This window comes from Belonocnema kinseyi, chromosome 2, assembly GCF_010883055.1.
Source record: "Belonocnema kinseyi isolate 2016_QV_RU_SX_M_011 chromosome 2, B_treatae_v1, whole genome shotgun sequence".
Classification (NCBI taxonomy): Eukaryota; Metazoa; Arthropoda; class Insecta; order Hymenoptera; family Cynipidae; genus Belonocnema; species Belonocnema kinseyi.
In genome coordinates, this window is record NC_046658.1 from 168,842,767 (window position 1) to 168,868,999 (window position 26,233).

The following is a 26,233-nucleotide window of genomic DNA, read 5'->3' on the forward strand; positions in this document are numbered from 1 at the left end:
TAGCAAATTTTGTAAATATGAAGAATTCTAAAAATGTCTTCAATATTTGTTTTTTGTTGTTGTTAAAAGTGCAACTGGCTGGTGATGAATTTTCAATTAAAATTATGAAACTTCAACGAAAAAATTAATTTTTAAAAAAAGAGTTTAACTTTTCACACGTTTTTCCTGGTTTTCTGGTCAAGTCGCCAGCTTGTAAATTCACAGTTTTTAAATTATTCTTGGTAATTTCCAGGTTAATAAAATTTCCGGCCATTTTAAAAAATTAATTCCTTGTCATTTCCCGGTCAAAAATTCCCGTTTATTTCCTGGTTTCCTAATCAAATCATCACCCTAAAAAAAACCCTGAGAATTTTTCTGTTTCCCGGTCAAGTGACCATCTGGTAAATTCCTGGGTTTTAAATTAAATTTCTGTTAATTTCCCGGTAAAAAAATTCCCGGTTTCCCGGTCAAGTCATCACCTTATAAATTTCCGGGTTTTTAAAATTAAATTCCCGGTTATTTCCTAGTTAGATCACCACCCTGTAAATTCTCGGATTTTTAAATAAAAAATTCCCGGTAATTTACAGGTTTCTGGGTGAAGTCGCCGCTCTGTAAATTCCATTTTTTAAAAATTAAATTCCTGTTCATTTCCAAGGTTAATAAAATTCCCGGTTAAACTGTCACTGTAAATTCTCGGTTTTTTCAATTAAATTTCAACTCATTCCCTGGTCAATAAAATTCCCGGTTAAATCGACACTCTGTAAATTCCCGGTTTTTTAAATTTAATTCCTGGTAATTTACAGGTTTCTGGGCGAAGACGCCACTCTGTAAATTCCCTTTTTTTTAAATTAAATTCCTGTTCATTTCCAAGGTCAATAAAATTCCCGGTCAAACTGTCAATCTGTAAATTCTTGGGGTTTTCAATTAAATTTCTACTCATTCCCTGGTCAATAAAATTCTCGGTCAAGTCGCCACTCCGTAAATTCCCGGTTTTTTAAATTAAATTCCTGTTAATTTACAGGTTTCTGGGTGAAGTCGCCGCTCTGTAAATTCCCTTTTTTTAAAATTAAATTCCTGCTCATTTCCAAGGTCAATAAAATTCCCGGTCAAACTGTCACTCTGTAAATTCTCGGTTTTTTCAATTAAATTTCAACTCATTCCCTGGTCAATAAAATTCCCGGTTAAATCGACACTCTGTAAATTCCCGTCTTTTTTTTTTTTTAGTTAAATTCTTTGTCATTTCCCGGTCAAATCGCCAATCTGTAAATTCCCGGTTTTGAAAATTAAATTCCTGTTAATTTACAGGTTTCTGGGTGAAGTCGCCGCTCTGTAAATTCCCTTTTTTTTTAAATTAATTTCCTATTCATTTCCAAGGTCAATAAAATTCCCGGTCAAACTGTTCTCTGTAAATTCTCGGGTTTTTCAATTAGATTTCAACTTATTCCCTGGTCAATAAAATTCCCGGTTTAATCGACACTCTGTAAATTCCTGGTAATTTACAGGTTTCTGGGTGAAGACCGCAGCTCTGCAAATTCCCTTTTTTTAAAATTAAATTCCTGTTCATTTCCAAGGTCAATAAAATTCCCGGTGAAACTGTCATTCTGTAAATTCTTGGGGTTTTCAATTAAATTTCTACTCATTCCCTGGTCAATAAAATTCCCGGTCAAGTCGACACTCTGTAAATTCCCGTTTTTTTTTTTAGTTAAACTCTTTGTCATTTCCCGGTCAAGTCGCCACTCTGTAAATTCCCGGCTTTTTAAATTAAATTCCTGTTAATTTACAGGTTTCTGGGTGAAGTCGCCGCTCTGTAGATTCCCTTTTTTTAAAATTAAATTTCTGTTCATTTCCAAGGTCAATAAAATTCCCGGTCAAACTGTCACTCTGTAAATTCTTGGGTTTTTCAATTAGATTTCAAATCATTCCCTGGTCAATAAAATTCCCAGTTAAATCGCCACTCTGTAAATTCCCGGTTTTTAAATTAAATTCCTGGTAAGTTACAGGTTTCTCGGTGAAGTCGCCGCTCAGTAAATTCGCTTCTTCTTTAAAAAATTAAATTCCTGGTTATTTCCCGGTCAATAAAATTCCTGGTTTCCCGGTCAAGTCGCTACCCTGATCTTTTGTGATTCGTTAGCAGACAATTGTCAGCAAATCGTGTCTTTAAAGTAATTTTTGTTGAAAATAAAATCAAAATAGTGTTATCACAAAAAAGATTTAAATAATGTCAATACTTAGAGTCTAAATAAAGAATAAAATATAGGACATAATCACCTGGAGGTCCGGGCTGAGTCCACCATGGCAGCAGAAAATCTTCTCGTCAATGATGGCTGCAATCGGCAAACAGTTAAAGCAGTCGGTGAACGTTTTCCAGAGTTTGATATTATACCGGCGCTTGCACTCGTCATAAAATCCATATATCCTGTTTATACTGGCGCACTCGTGATTGCCTCTTAGGAGGAAAAAGTTTTCCGGATATTTGATTTTATAAGCGAGAAGGAGGCATATCGTTTCCAGTGATTGTTTTCCTCGGTCGACGTAATCACCGAGGAAAAGATAGTTCGCCTCTGGAGGGAATCCACCATATTCAAAAAGTCGCAACAGATCGGTATACTGTCCATGGATGTCTCCGCAGATTTTTAGAGGGGCCTCCAGCTCGAGAAGAATCGGCTGTTGGAGAAAAATTTCTCGGGATTTCAGACAGAGGCCACGGACTTCGGCCTCTGTCATGACAACTGATTTTCCGGGGCGGCATCCTCGAACTAGACGAAAATTCAAAGTTCATTCTTCATTAAAGAGTGAACGTGCTTCAGAGTCAGAGACAAAGCTAACAAGTCTAATCGGACCATACTTTGGAGCTTTTTTTTAAGACTCGGAATTACTAATTTCATTTTTTCCAGGTATTTTTTATACAATAGGGTCGTTGCATCTATTTTATAAGAGTTAAAGCAGACTGCATAGGGTGATTTTTCAGGAAAAAGGGGAAACAATAGGAAAATAAATTCTGTTGGATAAAATTAATGTGGGTACTATATTAAATTCAATGTAGCACGCTTTTAATTTCTAATATTTCAAGTTGAAATATATTGAAGTTTCAACAAAATAATTTATTTTTTCATCCAATTTATTGCAAAATAAAAGAACTTGAAACATCTTCAAGTCAAAAAGACGCATTTTTTAGAAGACAGTTTAAAACGAAAAGTTGAATTTTCACAACAAAAATGTGAACATTTAACAAAATGGTTGAATTTTGAACCAAAAGAAATTAATTTTTAACCAAATAGTTGAATTTTTCAACCAAAATAACCAATTTTAAAGTATACATTTAAATTTTCAACAAAATAGTTACATTTTCAACCAAATTTCAATCAAATTTCGACCAAATTAAATCATTTTTAAACAAATAGCTGAAGTTTTTTGAAAACCCGGCGAATTTTCAACAAAATAATCTAATTTTTAACCAAATAGTCCAATTTTCAACGGAAATAAACTAATTTTTTATTAAATAGTTGAATTTTCAAGCAAGCTATGAATTTCAACAAAATGGCTTCATTTTTAACCAAACAGTTGAATTAAAACAAAAAAGATTCATTTTTTATCAAAATAGTTAACCAAATATTTGAAGTTTAATGCAGAAGGAACGAATTTTCAATAAAATAGTCTAATTTTTAACCAAATAGTTGAGTTTACAACCTAAAGAATTAATTTTTAAACAAATAGTTGAACTTTCAAGCCAAACAGACGAATTTCAACAAAACAGTTTCATTTTTAACCAAATAGTTGCATTTTTAAAACAAAATGACGAATTTTACAAAAGGCAGTTGAATTTACAACGAGATGTTTTAAAAAAAATCAAAATAGTTGAATTAAAAGAAAAAAAGAGTAGAATTTTTACCACCAATAAAGAAGATTAAGAATAAGTAATACTGCTTGAACAATCTTCAAGCCAAGATGAATTTTCGAGAAGACAGTTTAAAAATAAAAGTTGAATTTTCAACAAGAAAGTTTATTTGCAACAAAAAAAGATTATTTTTATACCAACAAATATGAATTTTTATTCTAAATCAACAAAACAGCTTAACAGATTATTTTTATAACAATAAATATGAATTTAAATCTAAATCAACGAAATACTCTAATTTTCAAGCAAATAGTTTATAATAATAAATTACAAAGAAATATAATTTTTAACCAAATGGTTGAATTTTAAAACCAAAATAAAACATTTTAAAGAAAACAGCAGACTAAGAGCGAAATAAAACTGCGGAAAAATCGTCAAGTCAAAAAGACGAATATTTTAGAAATAAATAATTAATATTGAAATCTTTTAAAATGTCTGTAAATTCGTTGCAATTTTTTGAAGTATTTAAAACCTTTGCGAAATCTTGAAATTTCTGTGAAATCTTTTAGAATTAAAAAAAAAATTATGAAATCTTTGAAACCTTTGAAATATTTGTGCAATTCTTTCCTAATCTTTGTGAAATCTTTTGTATTCGTTTGAAACCATTTAAATATTAAAAACCATTGTGAAATCTTTTTCAATCTTCTAAAAAATTTTGAAAATTTTTGAGATCTTCTTTAAAAAAATATGTTTAAATTCGTTTGAAATCTTTGACATATTTTTGAAGCCTTATGAATTCTTTGAAATATTAAAAATCCCTTTTTGGAATCTTGGAAATTCTTGTATTCTGTATTCTTTATGAAATTTTTATGAAATCTTTTAAATTTTTGTAAAATCTTTCTTAAATTTTTTGTATTCGTTTGAAGTAACTGAATTTTTTTTAATGTTTATAAAATCTTCTAAAAAAATGTATGTCATTTAAAATCTTTGCGAGTTTTGAAATCTTTAATATCTGGTGTGCCCTTTTTGAAATCTTCTAAATATTTGTGAAATCTTTTGTATTCGTTTGGAGTAATTGATTATTTAAAAACATTTTTCAAATCTTAAAAAATTTGAAATAGTTTAAAATATTTAAAATTCTTGTATTTTTTTGAAATATTTATGAAATTTGTATCTAATATGTGTGAAATATTTCTGAAATCTTTTGTATTAATTTGAAATCCTTGTTAAATCTTTAGAAATCTGGCTTACTATAATCTTTTTAAAATCTTTGAAGTACTTGAAATCCTTTGAAAGTTTAAAAATCTTCAAAATCTTTGAAATCCTTGAGATTTTTATGAAATGTTCGAAATCTTTGGGGACTTTTTTTGTAATCTTGTTAATCTAGCGTACACGCCTTTTTTGAATCTTTGAAATCTTTAAAATCTTTTGAAACATTTGTGAAATTTTTCTGCAATCTTTGTTTTTGAAATTTTCTAAAAAAAAGGAATTTAAAATCTTGAAAATATTTTGAAATATTTTGTAACCTCCTGAAATCTGATTGACATTTACAAGCCAAGTGGTTTCCCTCGAAAAATCCATTGCATGAACATAACTAATTTTAATTTTAAAACTGAATTACCATCGAAATTTTCAACTAATCATTTTTTAAATTTCTAAGTTGAATAAAACAAAAAATGTATTCTTTAACATTTTATATTAGTTGAGAAGAAATAAAAAACTTATATAATTATTTAGAATATTGAAGTCAGTTTATAGCAATCTATAAAATAATTGGTACAGTCTACAAAAAGTTGCCTGAAATCTCTTTATTTATTCTGTAATGAAAAAATAATTTAAATTCAAGTTTGTTGGGAAAATTTTTTGGAAAATGGGCTACAGTATGAAATTTTCATTTGTAGCGTTCTATAAAAATAACTGATCAATCAAATATCAAAACTCCCAAAGTTTGTTTATTGTACTTATTAATACTACTAAAGTACTCTAACACGAAGGAAACTATACAGACAGAAGCATTCAAAGGACTATTCCGTTAGCAAAAAATCAATGCGAAGGACTTTCTTTGAAGCGCACTTTTTTTTATAGAAATAAGTGACCACCAGATGATTGTCGTCCAGTTACAGTACAGTTGCTGTATTTTTAGACAGCCATGGCGAACTTTACTACACGGCTGAATTGGTGTCATAATGATTATTGGAAAACTCAACATCAACAAGGTCATTTGAATGTGAAAAAAAGTTAGTTAAACAATTATTTCGAATTTACATATTTATCTCGTAACAATTAAGCAATAGTCTATTTTCACGACAACCTCAGAGAAGTGTGATGTCATTTTTTAAATTACATCAAACATCTTCGGATAGAATAGAGCGGCTGATAAATTTCATTTTTATGGTTCTCTGATACTGAATAAAATAACATACAATTGTTTTATTTTAAATTTATTATATTACGGTCTGTCAAAGTCTAATTTACTTGAAAAAATGAGCTATCTGCACCGAAATAGTGACTGAAAGTGACACATTTTTACCCAAAAAATAACTAATTTTCTTCTGAATTTAAAAGAATTCAGAAGAGTTTGATTCATAAGACTTCAGCAGAATTAAAGTTATATTCTGAATAATTTTAATTGTTTGGAAAAAAGATTTTTGAATTTCAAAAAATTCTATCACATGAATTAAAAACAATTCAAAACTATAAAAAAATTAATTGAATTCAGTACGTACGAAAGGAAATTCAAAATATTCAAAGAAATTCAAAAACATTTGACGGAATGCCTAAAAATTGAGTAGAATTGAGTGAATTGCAAAGAATTTTGGAAAATTTTAAAGAATTCAGAATATATAATGAAACATGCAGGGTGAATTCCAAATAAATTCATATTAAAATTTTTTAAAAATTAAAATTAAAATTTTTTAAATCGCTTGCTATCTTAGAAATGCCTTGGAATCTTATAAGATATTAAAAATATTTCAAAAATTTTTAAAAACTCTTTAAAATTCCTTTCATTTTTGAAAATGCCCTAAAATGTTTGAAATCCAATTAAAGATCTTCAAATGATTGAAATCAATTAAGAAATCCTTACATTTTTTTCTTAATTTCCTCAAATATTTACAATCTTTGGATCTTTGCAAATTTTTTGAGAATTTTCTAATCTTTAAGAAAAAGATTTGAATCTCTTTAACCCACTAACTCTTTTGAAAGCTCTTTAAAATTCCTTGGTATATTAAGAAATGCCCTACAGTTCCCTTGAAAGGACTGAAATCTATTAAACATTCTTTAGAATATTTTAAAATACTCTAAAATATTTCTAATAGTTTAAAATACCTTCAAATCAATGAAATCAATACAAATATTCTTCAAATTTGGTTAAACTCCCTAGAATATTTCAATTCCTTTTAAAATCTTTTGAAATTGTTTAAATCTCTAGAAAATTCCTTTGAATTTGTAAGAATATCCTAAAATCTATCAAATTCTTTGGAATATTTTTCAATATACCAAAAATTCCTTGGAATCTATTAAAACACCCTGACATACCTTAAAATTATAGAAACCAATTTAAAAAAATTTTAATTCCCTATAATATTTCAAATCCTTTTGAATCTTTTAAAATCCCTTCAAATCTTGTTAATCTCTTTAAAATTCTTTGCTATTTTAAGAAAAGTCCTACAATATTCAGATATCTCTTTAAACGATAAAAAATTTATTTAAAAATGCTTGAAACATTTCAAAATACTCTGAAGGAATTTTTTACAACTCCCTAAAATATTTCGAATTCTTTGAAATACCAGGAAACTTTTTGAAGCTCTTTGAAATTCCTTGGAAAATTTTTAAAAATATCCAAAAAATGTTATCCTTTGGAATCAATTCAAATTATTGAAATCTTTTAAAAATCGATTAGAATCTTTTTAAATACACTGACATATCTCAAATCCATTAAAATCCCTAGCCATTTTTTAAATATTTAAAACATTTTTTTAAATTTATAAAAATATCCTGAAATCTTTTGAAATCCCTTGAAATGTTTTAAGCCTCTAAAAAATTCCTTTCAATTTGTAAAAATATCGTAGAATCTATAGAATACTACGAAATATTTCAAATCCATCAAAATCCTTGGGAAACCTTTAAAGTTATTGAAATCTGCTACAAATTCTTTTTCATATAGTAATAATAAATATTTGAAATCCTTTAAAAATCATTTGGAATCGCTTCAAATTATCTAAATCTATTCAAAATTTCGTAGAATCCGTTAAAATATCATAAAAACATTTGAATCTTTTTTAATTCTTTAAAGCTTATAATTAAAATTCCTTCGAAAATGCAACTCTTGAAATTTTTAAAGCACTAGAAAATTCCTCTAAATTGTCAAAAAAAGCCTAAAATCTTTGAAAACCTTTTAAATATTTTCAAATTATTATATTTATACATTTTTTCAAGCTGTCAAAAATTCCTTTTAATTTTTAACAAGGTTCTATCCTTTAAAATATAATAAAGCTTTTTAAAGCTCATTAAAATTCCTTTGATTAAAAAAAAATATACTAAAATCTTTAAAATCATTTAGAATCGCTTCAAATTATCTAAATCTGTTCGAAATTTCTTAGAATCCTTTAAAATACTATAAAAACCTTTGAATCTTGTTTAATTCTTGAAAGCTCATAATTAAAATTCCTTTGAAAATGAAAACCTCTTGACATTTTTAAAGCACTAAAAAATTCCTCTAAATTGTACAAAAATCCTAAAATCTTTAAAAAACCCTTTTAAATATGTTCAAATTATTGTATTTATATACTCTTTAAAGCTTTCGAAAATTCCTTTTAATTTTTAAAAAGGCTCTAAAATCTTAAAAATACTTTGAAATCTTTTAAAAATTTGTATGAGTCTTTTAAAATGCCCTAAAAATTAATTTATGGACAGCAAAATGACTAAAGTAATATTTCTACTTTAAAAAGTGACTATATTGACTATAGTTTAATAAAAGTGATTTGAGAAGAAGAAAGTTAACAAAAGAGATCGCGTGGCAGCCCTGACTATTCTTGACATTGACTTAAAGTGCTTCTTACAGAAATTTTCCCTGACTTGCATTTTTTTCAAAGACCCTGACTTTTCCCTGATTTCCCTGACCTGCGGTGACTCTGTAGAACACTTGATTCGAAATCAAAAATTTATTTTAAAGACCAATCCAATTAAATAAATAATATTTGGTACCAGGAAAGAAAAAAATCTTAATACGCATTTTTAGGAAAAAAGATTTTTTCATTTTTAACAATTAAAAATCTAATTTTTCTAGAAAAACGGCGCAAAATATGAATATCGGTTCATAATTCAAAATTGTTCAGCTTCCTGAAATCTATTAAACTGTACCCTTACCAGATAAATAATATAAATCCACGTTATCATTTTCAATGCTCTAAATTAAAAATTTAATAAATTAAAATTTATATTATTTTAACGAATTTTAAGCTAGGAACATAAAAACTTAATATTTTTTTAAACTGAACACTTCTTAAATTAGAAGTTAAATTATTTTCATGTTAAATAGTTTAAACATCCTTGTACATACTTCAAAATTGTATTTCAAAATCTTGAAGTTGTTTTACATTTTTTCAAATTAAAAATTAGTTTTGAAAATTTTTCAGAATTCTAAATATCTTTTAAAATATATTGCATTTTTCCAACGCTTTTTTTAGAAGATCCTGCAAAGTTTTCAAAAATTTTCTTAAAATCTTTTTGAATCTTTTATTCCGTTTTGACGACTTTTTAAATCTTCTCTTAAAATAATTTTTTCAAATGAAAAGTTATTTTCCTAAGAATATTAAGAAAATTTTTTATTCGTTTGAAGTATTTTACAATTCGTAAACAGCTTCTAAATTTTTTAAATTTATTTAAATTAAGCTTTTAAATTTATTTTGGAATCTTTTCAAAATTTCAGGGTTTCTATGTCAAATAATTCAGTATCTAATTGTTTCATTTTAAATATTTGGTTTAAATTTACTCGTCTTAAATGAAAAGTTAAATAATGCTAAATATTCAATAATTATTATTTTTAATTAAAAAATCTCAAATTGAATGGATGAAAAAATGAATATTTTTGACTGAAAAAATATTTTAGAATGAGTAAAAGCCTTGAATTTCGAACATTTTATTATGAAGTTATTTTAAAGTTGAAAATAGTTTATAAAGTTTAAATCAGACACGTTTGCATTTTTTTATGACTAAGACTTTCGAATTGAAAACGATTAATTTTTAACGTTAAAATCTTGAAATTCTTTAATTGTGAAAGAATTTAGAATCGTGTTGTCAAATCAATTATTGTTCACATTGTAATACTTAAAGCACATATCCATTAAACAAAATTATTTATTTATATTCACAGTTGATAAGATAAAAATGTTTTTTGTCTCAAAAATTTTCAACATCAAACGCTTTTAATTTTTAATTATTTAAGTCTTCTAGACAGCATTTTAAAACTCTTTAAATTAAAAATGTACGGTTAAAAATAAAATCTAGAATGGAACATTTTAAAGTAAAAGATTTTTGAATTATGCAACGTAAACTGAATGATAGAATAACCGAAAAAGATAACAATTGAACTAATTATTTTTAAAAACTACTGAAATCGAATATGGGCAGATTTTTTTCTAAAAATTTGTAAAATTCCCTGTCACAGGGTGACCGTGTTAATCAAAGAACAAACTTCTCGGTCATTTCCCGGTTTTTCCCCGGTTCACTCTTGAATTTTTAACTTTTAAAATTGAAGTTTACAAGTTTTTAAATTCATAAATTTTCTATGGAATCGTTCAATAATATGCACGTATAAATTAGAAGGTACTAACACTTTTCAAATGAATAATTTCAAGTTTAATGAATTTAAACTGGAAAATTCAGATTTTTAAACATTCATAAATTATAGAGTTCAAAGATTTAGATTAAGTTTAAAAAATATTAATCCAGGTTAACATTTTCAATACTCTAAATTAAAGAATAAATCAATGAACTCTAAAAATGATTAAAATTATATTATTCAGTTATTTTAGGCCAATAAATATTATTAAATTTGCATTTTTTCAACTTAAAAGTCCTTAAATTAGAATTTAAATAATATTTATTTTAAATAGTTTAAGAATCCTTGAAAAACTTTAAAATTTTATTTCAAAACCTTGAGAAATCTAGAAACAGTTTTAAATTTTTTCAAATTTTGCTTTTTTTCTGAAATTTTTTCAAAAATTCTCAATAATTTTAAAAATTAATTGAATTTGTCCTACAAATTTTAGAAAATCTTGCGAATTAAAAAAAATGTCTTTAAAATTTTGATTTCTAAATAACAATGAACTTATTTTTTTTTTTAGAAACAATTAGAGTAATTTTAAGAGATATTTAGAAGTTTCAAAAGTATTGAAAATTAATTGAGAACTTGAAATGCTTGCAAATAATTTTAACAAAGTGTGTTTACCGAAAAAATTTGGTAAATCGTAACGAAATTTCGGTGCAAATACTCACACCCTAATTTAAAACAAAATGTAGATTTTTGCAGTGTACAACAAATTTGGAGGCTTTTTAAGAATTGTGAAAGGCTCCAAAAGAATAAAAATATTTTCTTAAAATTCCTAGGAAAATTAAAAATGATCCTACATTTTGAAAAATTATTTTAACAGAATATTCAAAAAGATTTTAAGAGAATTACAATATTATTAAAAACGACCCAGATAGAATTTAAGGTTTTTTTTTTAATTTGAAAGATTTTCTAAAAATTGTAGGAAAAATGTTATTCAGTTTACAATATGTTTCGAAGTTCTGAAATTTTTCTTCAAAAACTTCGTTTAGATTACTTGATATCATTTTAAGTTTTTAATTAATTTGGAATCCTTTAAAAATTTCTAAACATCTCTTAAAATTACTCAAATTCTTCTAAAAATAATACGTGTTCAATTACTGTTTATACATCGAAATTCAACAATTTCGCTTACAAATTAAACATTTTATTAAGTAGAACAATAAAAATTGCAACGTTCAAATGTTAAAAGCTTTTCGAAATTTTAACAATTTAAAGCTTTCTTTGTCAAACATTTAAGTTTCAAACTGTTTACTTTTAAATATTTGGCTTCAACTTACTCGTCTTGAATTATAAGAAAAATATTGCTAAATATTAAATAATTAAACCTTTTTTTAATCAATTTTTTTTAATTGAATGAGTTAAAAATTGAATAATTCAGACTGAAACAATATTTTTAATTTAATAAAAGCCTTTAATGACGAATTAATTACGAATCTGGAATTTTTTAACTTCAACTTCAAATATAAGCTTAAAAATAAAAATCTAAAATAGATAATTTTTCAGGTAAAAGATGTTCGAATCATGCATTATAAACTGAATGATATCATGATTTAAAAAGATATCAATTCAACTAATTTATTTTAAAAAACTGTTGAAATCGAACTTGGACAGATTTTTCTTCTGAAAATTTGTAAAATTCCCGATCAACAAATAAATTCACTGTCAGTTCATCGGAAAAAATTACTTTTCTTCAATTTTAGAGATAAATTCCATTTTTCTTTGTAATGAACCTCAGGAACCTAAATAATCTTATGGAAAATGTTCTTTAAATAGTCAGTGAACTAAAAAAAAAAAAAATTTCAAAATAAACTGTTAAAATTCATTAAACTAAATGCTATTTTGGTCTATTTTTTCTATATTTTTGTCAAAAATTTATTGAATTAAACAATATACAAATTTGGAAAGGTTACAATTTAATAGATTTCAGAAAGCTGAAAATTTTTGCACCATAAACTGTTATTCACATTTTGCGTCATTTAAAAAAACATGAGATTTTTAATGATTTAAATAGGAACAAATAGTTTTTTCTGAAAAACGCGTAGTAAGATTTTTTTCTTTTTTGGCTCAAAATCCGAACAATCTGAATGTCTTTTTTAAAAATTGGTCAACATTATTGAGAAAGCCGGCACTGTTTATAAACCAGGGGGCATTTAATGAGAACTAATGCACTAATTGGAAAGCTAAGCCTTTAATGGTTTCGTATCTATATCGCGCAAAACACAGAGAGTGCAACGATATTGAAATGTAGAACATAGTGTATCCTGAAAATAGAATCTATCGTAACCATGGACTCTGAAAATAAATTGACAGCGCTTTCAACTGGATTTCGGTTTCCTAGTGAAAATCGTCCCAATAAAAAGAGTATAAATAGATAAGAAATTTATTTAATTTTTCAATAATATGTTTATTTAAATATCAGTTCTGTAAATGACATTCTGAGTTTTTAAGAAAGTTTTAAAGAAAATTAATTTCTTTTAGTAAAAAAAAAAAAAAAACCAAGCTTAAAATGATGTTTTTTTTTCTCTGACAATGGCACTGAACTTGTCGCATTCATTCTAAATTTAAACACATTGAATGACAAAAATCGAAACAACTTTCCTCATGAGAAGCAGCTTTTGAGAACTAATTCAATTGGTTGAATTAGTCCCAAGGTTGAAAAGGTAGAACATAAAATTCGAAACCTTTTCTCAGCAAATTATAATAAATTAGACCTCGTTAAAAATGAAATTGTCGTTTCTTTACTTTATTTACTGAATACTAACTGAAATTAAGAGAACCACCATATCTATCATATCTCAGATATTGTTGAAAAAAATGTCTTATCTTATATTTGGTTGAACCTAGATAACAATTAATAAAAATTATTTTAACTTTAAAAATCTGATACATTATTTCATTTTACTGCTCAAGTTTTCAGACTAGATAAAAATGTTGAAAATATTGAGAAACCAAAATAATAAATATGACATGAGAGTGAATTCATTTAACATTTAGGAACGTGCATTTGGCCCTGCACACACTAGTTTGCAACTTTAACCACATGTACTGCATTTAACAAGCTGAAATAATTACAGTTGACCAATGCTGTGTAACATCCTATCAAACATTAATTGTTTCGCTACGTATTCTAATAACAAGCCTCGTGCAAGGTAAATACAACTTTGTTCTTTTCAAACAAAGAAATTTTTCAATCAAAGGAAGATCTGCTAACAAAAACTAAATACAGTGATATAATTAGCAACGCTGCACATTGATTATTACGTGCTTTTTTTTTTTGGTCGGCTATACGTGAACAATTAATACTCCAGAGATAATTTTCCTCCTTTTTTTTTCGTGCCATCAATGTAAAATACTTGATTGTGTAAAAGTCAACCTTTAAAATTGCTATTAAAATCCATTTCAAATTCGCGTAAAAAATTATTAACTATTATTCCTAAAATTGAACATTACCTTTGGAGTAAAAATAATACTTTTAGACACAAATCAAACTGTCAAAAAGACGTTTTCCGTTAAGGATAATGTAATTGCGCAGGGTGTCTACCTTATCTGAAAATTTGGAAATTTCAGGGCGTTTATTTTTAAGTTAGGGAATTTTTTTTAAATTGTGATATAGAATTGAATGAAAACGATTCATTTGTAAATGTAGCTTTATATTTGTGTTTTCAACTATTTTGTTGATAACTGTTTTTTTCAGAACTATGCCACTTGAATGTTCCATAATTTTAGTTTAACATTAATTTCTTTCGTTGATAATTATATTCTTTAACTATACAATCTTTGATGTCAAACAAATCTTTTTTAGTTGAAAATTCGTATTATTTTGGTAGAAATGAATTTTCTTTTAAATTCCATTACTATAGGTGAATATTCACTTGTATTTGAAAATTCCTTAATTTCTTTTAAAATGTAACTATATTCTTTTTTAGTTTGTTATTTTGGATAAAAAATTTGTTTTAACTGAAAATGTGATTATTCCAAATAAATATTTTCTCATTTAAGTTAGTCATCTCTTTCGCTGAACATTAATTTTTTAACTAAAAATTTAACGGTTTAATTTTTGTTTGAAAATTAATCTTTTTTAGATGAAAACTCACGTATTTTATTGAAAATTGAGCTTCAGTGTTTTGTAGAAAATAATCTTGTTGGTTAAAAATTCATCTATTTGGTAGACAATTCAATTATTCTCTTCACTGGTTCACCATTTTAATTGAAAATGTACATTTTTGGTTTAAAATTCTACTATTCTAATTAAATATTTATCATTTCAGTAAAAAATTAATCACTTTGTTTGAAAATGTAACTAGTTTTTTGAAAATTATTTTGTTTTGACTCAAATAGTTTTTTTCTTTAAACTAAAATTATAACTATTCGACTTGTATGTTTTAGTTTAAAATTCACCTTTTTCTTTTAACATTTCTTTTTTAACTAAAAATTTTACTATTCAATTTTTGTTTGAAAATTATATTTTTTAGTTAAAAATTTGCCTTTTTAGTAGAAATTTTTTATAGAAAACTATAATAATTGAATTTTCATCTTTTAAAAACTTGTAGATTACTCTCAAACTTACTTGAATTTTGCCATCCTTCTAAATAAAAAAAAAATAAATTCTCTAAAATCTTATGCATTATTTTTTGTTTTTTTAATTCTAGTACATCATTTAAAAAATCTTTAATCTTTTTGAACTTTCTCATATTTTCAACAGTTATGAATCTTTGAAGAATCTTTTTAAATGATTTAAAAATTTCTTAACATTTTAAAAATATTCTGCCTCTTAAACTTACTGGAATTTTTTCCTCATTTTGAAACCTCACAAAATTGAAAATTTTTTTTTCAATATCTCCTACACTATTTTTTTTTAATTGTGTAGAAAATCATTTGAAAAATGTAATGAATAAATAAAATGGAAAGCAATTATAAGGGACTAAAAAATCTCATTTTTCAACCATAAATTGCAGGATTACATTTCTAGTTAAAAAAATTGATGTTAAACGAAAGACATGAATTAATATTAAAATAGAGATTTAATTATAATTGTTAAAATTTCGGTTTACAAGAAATTTCTAAAAAAAAATTTACAATTTCAAACTAAGTAATAAATTTTTAACTAAAATTATGAATCGTCAATCATTTTAACTAGAAATTTAATCCTGCAACTTATGATTGAAAAATGAGATTTTTTAGGTAAATATTCATCATTTTAGTCAAAAATTACCTTTTTTAGTCTAAAATTCCCCTAAAAAGTTTAGAGATTCATCATTTTAGTTAAAAATTCATCAATTTCTTTGAAAATGTAAGTATTATTTTTTTAAGTAATTTAAAAAAAAGAAAAGTTAACTATTTATAATTGAATATTTCCTCATTTTAGTTGAAAATTCAGACTGAACATTTAATTATTTAACTGCAAATTTAACTGTTCAATTTATGATTGAAAAATGAGATTTTTTAGGTAAATATTCATCATTTTCGTGAAAAATTACTTTTTTGGTCTAAAACTCCCCTAAAAAGTTTAGAGATTCATCATTTTAGTTAAAAATTCATCAATTTGTTTAAAAATGTAACTATTCTTTTAAAAATTACTATTTTTTAAATCATTAAAAAAAATGAAAATATATCTATTTATAATTGAATATTTCCTCATTTTAGTTAAAAATGCATCTCTTTGGTTGAACAATAATTTATTTAACTGAAATTTTAACTGTTCAATTTTTCGTCGATAATTTACCTTTTTTAGTTGAAAATTTCGTTTTTGATATAAGTTTATACCTTATTTTGGTAAAAATTGAACTTCTTGAGGTTTGAAATTGATTTTTTTAACTAAAAATTCAACTATTCCATTTATGGTTAAAAATTGACTATTTTTAGTTCAAAATTAAACTTTGACTGTCAATACTATTTACTTGAAAATTCATATAATTCGTTTAAAAATAGTTATTTTTTGTAGAAAGTTAAGCTTTTTGCTTGAAAATTAATCTTTTTTGTTGAAAATTAAAGTATTCCAATTAAATATTTATCATTTTAGTTGAAAATTTATTTTTTGATGGAAAATTAATTTTTTACCTGGATATTTAACTATTCTACTTTTGGTCAAACTGATTTTATTCCGTTAAAAATACAAATACTTTGTTTAAAATTGATTTTTTTAGTTAAAAATCCAACTATTTAGAGTTCAAAATTAATGTAATTTATTAAAAATACATCTTCTTTGGTAGAAAATAAATCTTGCAGGTTGAAACTTCAATTATTTGATTGAAAATTCATTTATCTTTATGTGCAACTTTTAACCTTATTAGCAAAACGTTCGAAGATATAAATTTCTTGAAATTAAATTGTAAAGCCTTCGTTTAAATTAATCCATAATGACCACAAAGTCTCGTCGAGCTATTGAAAAATAAATTCATTTAATTTCTTTTATCATTATTTTACAACATCAGAACTAAGTTTTAAGAAATCAAAAACAATTTCTCAAATATTTAATCAGGGGATGAACTATTTTTTATATCTGGTTAACAATGTGCCGAATTTTTTGCTAAATATCCGAATATTTCAACCATACTTTCATTTTTCATTTTGAAAATGTTGAAATATTTTTTTCAAGTTTTTAAAGCATCAACGTTAAATGCTTCAAATTCGCTATCAACATTGAATGCTTTCAATTCGGAAAACAAAAATTGAGAAATTTTTTAATTTTGCAAAATTGAAGAGTTTAAAATTTTTAATGTTGTAAATTGTGAACTTTGAATGCTCTAAAATTCAGGGGGCTTCAAATTTTGCAACAATTAAATTATGAAATTAAAATGATGAATTTTGAAAACTTTACATTTTTCAAAATTACATACGACATTTTGGAAATAATCTGATATAAATTCTTCATAATTTGATGAATTTAAAGTTTAATAAATAATTATTATTGATAATAAATTAATATAATTCTCACTAATATTATTACAATTTTTTAAATTCTGGAATTTATGATGATATTTTTGTATAATGAAATTATGATAATATTATTTTTATTATAAACACAAGATAAAAAAATTTTAGTTATTTTTTCAAAATTCCATGCCTTTTCTAGGTCTTCCAGCAACCCTACAAGACTTTAAAATCCTATTAAATTTAAAAAAATCTTTTGAATATTGCGACATTCATAGAAATCTTTTAAAAATGTTTAAATCCCTTAGGTACTTCCATTCTCCATAAAATAAAATACCACATAAAAAAGTCCTTTATAATTGCTTTCCATTTTATTTATTCATTAAATTTTTCAAATGATTTTCTACAATTTAAAAACAAAATAAAGTAGGAGATATTGAAAAAAAATTTTCAATTTTGTGAGTTTTCAAAATGAGGAGAACATGCCAGTAAGTTTAAGAGACATTTAGAAGTTTTGAAAAGATTCAAAATAAATTTTAAACAATATAAAATGATGTTTTATTTTGAAAAATTAAATTCAACAGAATATTTTTAAATATTTCCAACGTAGTCAAAAAAAGCATCCGGAAGATTATAAGGCACTTTTCTTTAATTATTCAGAATATTTTCAAAATGTTAAGAAATTTTTAAATTATTTAAAAAGATTCTTCAAAGGTTCATAACTGTTGAAAATATGAGAAAGTTCAAAAAGATTTTTTAAATCATGTACTAGATTTAAAAAAAAAAGAATGTATAAGATTTTAGAGAATTTATTATTTTATTTAGAAGGATTGCAATATTCAAGTATAAAAAAAATTGTTTCTGGAAGGCTAAAAAAAAGCTTTTTAAGAATTTTAAAAGGTTTCAAAAGAATGAACATGCTTTTTCATGGGAATGAAAAAAAGCCGTACGATAGAAATCATAGAAATGAAAAGCCGTAGAAATCCCTTAAAATTTATTTCCGTTTCATTTACTCTCTAGAGTTCTCTCGAAATTTTTTCAAATTCCCTCAAATCTTTTCAAATCTTTGATACCCTTTCAAAATCCCTTGAAATTCTTAAAAACTCAGGAAATTTCTTGTAATCTTGTAAAATATCTTCCAAATTAGTTAGAATATTTTATACAGTTTTAAAATCGTTCGATAATAAAATAATAACAATTTTCAAACCCTATAAAATATTTTGAAATCCCTAAAATCAGTTTAAAAAAACATTTTTAAACAAATAACTATATTTTAAAATTGCTTATTTATTAATCTGACATCGGTAGTCTTACGGAATGTTTTGCTAAAAAAATAACTCATGATTTATTAAAATTAAATCAGTTAAAAAAAATATTGTAGGAAGCGACAGCAAGAAAAAATTCAATCATTTTTTTTGGGATAAGTTAAAAATGGTTTTTAACCTTTAAAAATTATATATTTTTAAACCCTTTTTGAGAAAAGAGTTTAACTTTTAATAAAGTAGTTTTATTTTCAACCAAAAATATGAATTTTCAACAAAAACGAAATAGTTAAATTTTTAGTAGAAAAAAAAAATACAAATAACAATCCCTAATTTTCAAAAAAATAGTTATATTTTCAAATAGGGGTAATTTTTCAGTCAAAAATGAAACAGTTAAATTTTTATTTAAGATGAATTAATGTTCAACCACAGAGACGATTTTTTAGCGAAAATAAAGGAATATGCAAGTGAAATATTTACATGTTCAGTTAAAAAAAATTAATTTCACATAAAAAAAAAATTTCAAAAACATAGCGCAAGTCTCAAATGAAATAGTTAAATTTCCAAACATTTATTTACAGCCAAAGAAGAAACTTTTTTTTTAACAAAATAGCTTATTTTAATAAAAGATTTGAAATTTCCATTCAATCGATCAATCTTTATATATAAAAAAAATAATTAAAAAAAAAAAGTTGAAAATTCAACTGTTTTTTAAAGAGAATTCGTCTTTTTAGCTTGAAAATTCAAAACTTTTGTTGAAAATTTGTCTTGTTGGTTTAAAAATTATTCTCTTTTCGTCGAAATTTAATCTTTTTTTTTATATAAAAATAAAACTTTTTTACAGAAAGTTAAATTGATTTAGTTGCAAATTTAATCATTTGGTAATTTAAATTCGTCTTTAAATTTGAACAATTTGGCACAAAATATAAATTTTGTTATTGAAAACTGACCTTTTTTAAAGTAAAAATTCGAACTCTTTTTCTATCGTTTTTTCATTTAAAGAAAAAAAATAGACAACAAATTAAAGCATTCAAAGTGGAAGTCTTGAATTTTAAACTTTTTAAATTAAAGTTCAAAAGTTTTTCAATTCAAAATTTTTTATTCAAATACTCAATAATTTACACGTATAAACTGGAAGGTACTAACACTTTTCAATTAAACAATGGACTTTAAAAATTTTCAAAATTATATTAATAAGTTATTTTAGGCTAGAAACATTAAAAACTTAAGAATTTAATTTTTTTTTTAACTGAAAAGTTCTTAAATTAGAAGTTAAATTATTGTCATTTTAAATAGTTTGAGCATCCTTGAAAAGCTTTAAAATTTTATTTGAAAATCTTAAAAGTTATTTTATATTTTTTCTAATTTTCAATTATTTTTGAAATTTTGTTAGAACTTCTAAATAAATTATCAAATTAATTGAATTTGTCTTGCAACTTTTAGAAAATCCTGCGAATTAAAAAAAAATCCTATAAATTTGGATTTATAAATAACATTGCACATTTATAATTTTTAGAAAAAATTAGAGTAATTTTAAGAGATATTTAAAAGTTTTAAAACCTAATTTAAAACGAAATGTTCATTTTTGCAGATTTGAAACAACAAATTTAGAAGCTTTTTAATAATTATGAAAGGCTCCAAAAGAATAAAAACATTTTCTTAATATTCCTAGGAAAATTTAAAATGATTTTTCATTTTGAAAAATTATTTTAACAAGATATTTAAAAAGATTTAGAAAATTGCCAAAAAGACCATGGAAGAGTTTAAAGATTTAAAAAAAAATTGCAGGGTTTTCTAAAAATGGTAGAACAGATTCTTTTCATTTAAAAATATGTTTATAGGTTCTGAACAAAATTTTCACACTTCGTTTAAATTAATTGAGATCATTTTAAGTTTTAAATTAATTTAGAATCTTTTGAAAACTTCTAAATATCTCTTTAAAAACAATTAAAATTGTGTCCTTTATATATTTATCCTCAATTTACTCGTATTCAATTAACAGTCAAATATTGCTAAACAATAAATAATTATTCTGTTCTTAATTACGAAATTTCAAATTAAATGGATTAAAAAGAGAATAATTTAAACATCTAAAATGAAGAATTTCTAAAGTAAAAGATTTTTGAATTACGCATTGCAAACTGAACTGATAGAAATTGTCTGTTTTGTTTTAAAATTAATTTTTTAAACTGAAAATTTATATTTTTTCGTATAAAATAAATCTTTTTGGTTAAAAAATGAACTATTTGGTCGAAAATTGATGTATATTTTATTAAAAACTCGTATTTATTGCTAAAAAAATAATTTTTTTTAGGTAAAACGTAATGTTTTAGTTGAGAATTTATCGATTTTAGTTGAAAATTCATCAGTTTTTTTGAAAATGTAACAATTTTTTTGGAAAATATTTCGCTTTTGTAAATTATATTTTTTTAATTAAAATATTGTTTTTTCAAACTGAAATTGTAAATAATATAATTGAATAATTCTTTTATTTTAGTTTAAAATTCATCATTTTCGTTAAACATTAATTTTTTAAACTGAAAATTTAACTATTCAAGTTTTAGTTAAAAAATTATCTCTCTTAGTTGTAAATATTTATTTTTTGGTAGAAATTAATCTATTTGTTTGAGAATTCAATTATTCCAGGTAAATATTCAACATCATAGTTAAAAATGATCTTTTTAGTCTATGATTCAACAAAAAAATTGAAGATTCATTATTTTACTTAGAAATTCATCACTTTGTTTAAAAAGATAACTATATAGTTTTTAATTAAAAATGAAACTACATATTTCTAATTTGTTGTTGACAATTTATCTTTTTTAGTTGAAAATTTCTATATTTTGTTGAAAATTCACATTTTTTCTGGTGAAAATTATTCTTGTTAGTTGAAAATGCAATATTTCAGTTAGAGTTTCATTACTTCAGTTGTAATTTAACTTTTTTAACTAGAAATTAACCAATAACATCCAAAATTATTCCATTTTTAGTTGAAAATTTATCTGTTTTAGTTCAAAATTTAACTTTGGTTGCCAACACTATTTCGTTGAAAATGGATATATTTTGTGGAAAAATCGTCCGTAACTATTTTGTGAAAATTCTCGGTTTGATTTGAAAAAAAAAAATGCCAAAAAAATTTTTATTTTCGGTTAAAAAGTAATGCTTTAGTTGAGAATTTATCTTTTACGGTCGAAAACTTAACTATTGCAGTGCAAGATTTATTTATTTTTTTAGTTAAAAATTCATCACTTTCTTTGAAAATACAACTATGTATTTTTTTAATAAAAATGAAACTAGATATTCCGAATTTTTTGTTGACAACTTTCTTTTTTAGTTGAAAATTAATCTTCTTGGTTGAAAATTCAATATTTCAGTTAAAGATTCATCATTTTAAATTGTAATTTTATTTTTTTTTTAAATAAAAATTCATCTATTCTATTTTTGGTTGAAAATTTATCCTTTTTAGTTAAAAATTAAACTTTGGTTGCCGACACTATATCGTTGAAAATGGATATATTTTGTGGAAAAATAGTCTTTAACCATTTCGTGAAAATTCTCGGTTCTGTTTGAAAATTAAATCTTAATTAAAAAATGATCTACTTTCTCGAAAATTGGTATTTTTTCGTAGAAAATTAATTATCTTGTTTAAAAAATAAAATATTTGGTTGAAAATTCGTGTATTTTACTGAAATCTTATTGTTTGCTAAAAAAATTAAAATTTTTGATTAAAAAATCATGTTTTAGTTAAGAAATCATCTTTTATGGTTAAAAGCTGTACTATTTTTTTTTTAAATTAATTTTTTAGCACGATCGAAAAATGTCCCAAAAAAATCTGACAATTGTAGGTTTTCCCAGGTAGACACCCTGTATTTTTAAAAATTAATTCAATTATTCAATTTGATAATTACACAGTGAAGAAGAATGAAAGGAAAATATTTGAACAAGAGTATAAGAAACTTAAAACCCAAGACTAGCCGGGATTACACAAGATTATAAGAGATTAAATGACAGTGTGTATTCCAGTTTACAACAGTGGTTAATTCCTCGCTTATAATATGAGAGAATAGTAACATAAAAACCGGAATTTTTCACATATAAAATTGAATAAAAGAAGCTATCAAGTTACAGAACGACCGAAAAAAATATATGCAGAGAAAAAGTAATGTTTCCTTTTTACCTTGACAGTAAACATTGCTGATTTCTAAAATTGTCTGAGACAGTCGAGATTTGTGGCCAGGATGGATTACCCGAAACAAATTACGTCTTAACACTGCAGGGTAAAATGTTAATGTGGTAAATGTCATTTGTTAATTTGTAAATGGTAAATTGAAAGAATGCATCCAGACACAAACGGATAAACACCCATGCAGAGTTAAGGCGATACGACTAAACATAACGATAAAAACGAAAAGTCCAAAAGCTACGTGGAATGGTTCCTTATTGCGTACCAACAAAGTCCGAGGAGAAAATATCTTTAAGTTTGGCTTTCTTCTGGACCTGGTCATTCTGGGTGTGGTATACTTTACCGCAAAAGGTCCCGAAGCGTAGCATGAGAAAAGAACAAAAAAGAGATTGTTTCTTTTTTTCTAAGTAAGGAACTAAGAAAATAAATCTAGGGAAGGAGAGCAAGATATCACTCGCGATCGAAAATCGAACCCCGAGAGAAATCGGTGCGCCTTCCTTGCACAATCGCACTCATTTTCATGGAAAAACATTCAAGGAGAAAGAGCGTTTTTGGCGTTCAACAACAATACGCGTAAGCCGGGATGAAGCTCCTTTTAATTAACTTGCGGTTAACAACAAACAAATATATACACAATACACACTCGAGGTAAGGTTGACATCGAACCTCGATTTTTTTCACGGTATTACATGCCGAACGCCTAGAACCGTATTTAAAATCGGAGTTGGGATAACGAAAAAACAAAGCGATCAATTTTTCTCCCGAAATGGTTCCCTTTTTCACGTACCTTCCAATAATCTTTGGATGAGGTTGTCGATGTTCAAGTCGACGTCCGCCATTTTTTCCTACAACTGACCGACTGGGACTGATTGACTTTTGACTCGATGTTTTCGAATCGAGTAGTAACTCTAGGCGCATGCGTAGTAATAATATTGATCTCTGTCGGTAAAACAGATTAACAGAAAACTTATTTATTTTCTAATATATCTCGCTTTCCTAATCTTCAGGATTGTTTCCTTCGTTTGAGGATGTATTTTATATTTTTAAGTTTACTAGCAAATTTTAAGTCGCTCAGTAAACTAAAAAAAAAATTATTTTTATTTATGACTAATCACCAGACCGCGGGAAATTCAAATTGAATTTTTTTAAAAAGGTGAATTCTTTTTCTTGTGGAAAATAAATCTTAATATTAATCTAAAAATTATGTATTATAACAATTATGCTTTCAAATATAATTACCTTATTTTCAGCATCATCAGTGGAAACTATTTCTTTTTTAAAAAACTCTGAAGAAAAATCCATTTTAAAATGAAATAAAAAATTATAAGTTATTATTTGCGAAAATGAAATTTTTGGATTAGAAAATAATATTATTACCATCAAAATTTCAACTTATTTTCTGCAAAATTCATTAAAAGATAGTAGAAGACTAACACAATAATTTTTTTAATTGGATTTTTAAATGTTTTTTTTTGTTTTTAATTGAAAGAATAAATTTTACGAGAATATTTAAAAAGATTTCAAGATTCTCAAAATTATCAAGAATAATCTGGAAAATTTTCAATGCAATTTTTTTGCTTTGGCACATTTTTTCACTTAGGAAAAGTTCGAAACATTTTGAAAGATATTTAGAACATTTAGAATTTTATGCAGATTTTTGTTTTTGCTTAGAAGAATTCCGATTAATTTTATAAGATACTTGGAAGCTTTCGAAGAAAAAAAATTAAAAATATTTCAAAATTGTTAAAATCAAAAAAAAAAATGTATTTAAAAAATTTTATTTCTGGAGAAAAGTTCAAAAAAATTTTAAATATGTCAAACGAGTTTCTAGCGATTTTTAAAAATTTTGCAATTTTAGAAAAATTTTGAAAAAAAAATCCGGAAGATTTAAAGGAAATTTCTTTACTTGTGCTGAATTATTTTTTATATTTCTAAGAAAATTTCGCATCATTTTAAGAAATATTTTGAAGCTTAAAAATAATAAAAAATTTAAGACAAAATGTAGATTACAATTTTTTTTTAATCAGCAGATTTCTAAGAATTTATATAAGTATTAAGAGAATCAAAAACTTAGAAAGATTTCTATTAATTTTGAAAAAAAAATCTAAAAACTTTTTAAAAAATTTTGTAGGAAAACCCCAAATTATTTTTAAATTTATTTAGAAATAAATTCTACGAGAATGTGAAGAATTTTAAAAAATATTTCAAAGCTTTAGAAGTTTTTTTAAAAATTTCTAAAATAATTCAAACAAAATTGTGGAGATTAGAAAATTTTTTTTTACATTTTTTATAAAATTCCTAGGGAAATTTTAAATTAGTTTTCATTTAGAAAAAGAAATGTTACAAAGATTTTAAAGCAATTCAAAAAATAATCTAATATTTCGAAAGAAAACAATGGAAGGTTTTTAAAAAAATTGTGCAATTTTACAAGAATTCATAAATAATTTGAAAATATTTTTAAAAAAATTTCAAAACAAAAGGTCTTAAGCTAATTTTTTTTATCATGTAGATTTTTTTAATTATAGGAAAATTTTATAACAATTTCTAATTTAAAACAAAATGCAGATTTTTGAAGATTTCTAAGCAAAAAAACACTAACTTTTTCCGAATTTTTAGATACTTTAAAATAATGTTTCATGGGAAAACTTCAAATGATTTTTTTTATTTTTTAAAAATAATTTTCTAAGAAACTTTAAAATGATCTCATTCATTTTTGAGTAAAGAAATCTGGAATATTTTAAGATATTTAGAGGTTCAAATAGTTTTCTAAAATTTTTAGAGAAAAGAAAACCATAGCAGATTTTAAAGTGAAATTTTATTATTTTAGAAAATTTTATAACAAATTCGAGAAGTTTAACAAAGACTCAAAAATATTTGAAAATTTAAAGGTTTGAAATTTTTAAATTAAAATGTATATTTTTAATAATTTTAACAACAAAAAATCAGTAGATTTTTAAGGAAAGCTTTTTTCAGCTTTTTAAAAAAGATTTCTAAGAAAAATTAAAATTACTTCAAATAATTTCTATTAAATTCGAGAAAAAAAATCTGAATGGTTTTAAGGCAATTTTTTAATTACGGGAGATGTTTCAAATTTTTTTAATCAACTTGGCTTAAAAGAGTATTAAAAGTTTCAGAAGTTTTGAAACTATTAAAAAAATTGTAAAATTTTAAAATATTTTCCCAAATTTCGAAAAAGTGTAGAATGAAAAGATTTTAAAAAATTTTTAATTAAAAAATATTTCAAAAATTTTAAACAAAATGTAGAATTTTCA

General features: G+C 24.3%; 1 protein-coding gene across 1 annotated transcript in view; it reads right to left on the reverse strand.

Moving 5' to 3' along the window:
- LOC117167517 (serine/threonine-protein phosphatase PP1-beta catalytic subunit) overlaps window positions 1-23,828 on the reverse strand; it is a 48,877-nt gene extending 25,049 nt beyond the window's left edge. The window contains exons 1-2 of the mRNA XM_033352517.1: window positions 23,749-23,828; window positions 2,248-2,735 (exon numbers count right to left, since the gene is read on the reverse strand). Of these exons, the coding sequence (XP_033208408.1) occupies window positions 2,248-2,735; window positions 23,749-23,800 (540 nt within the window). The 5' untranslated portion in view covers window positions 23,801-23,828. The remainder of the gene's footprint in view (window positions 1-2,247; window positions 2,736-23,748) is intronic.
- Between the last annotated feature and the right edge of the window lie 2,405 nt (window positions 23,829-26,233).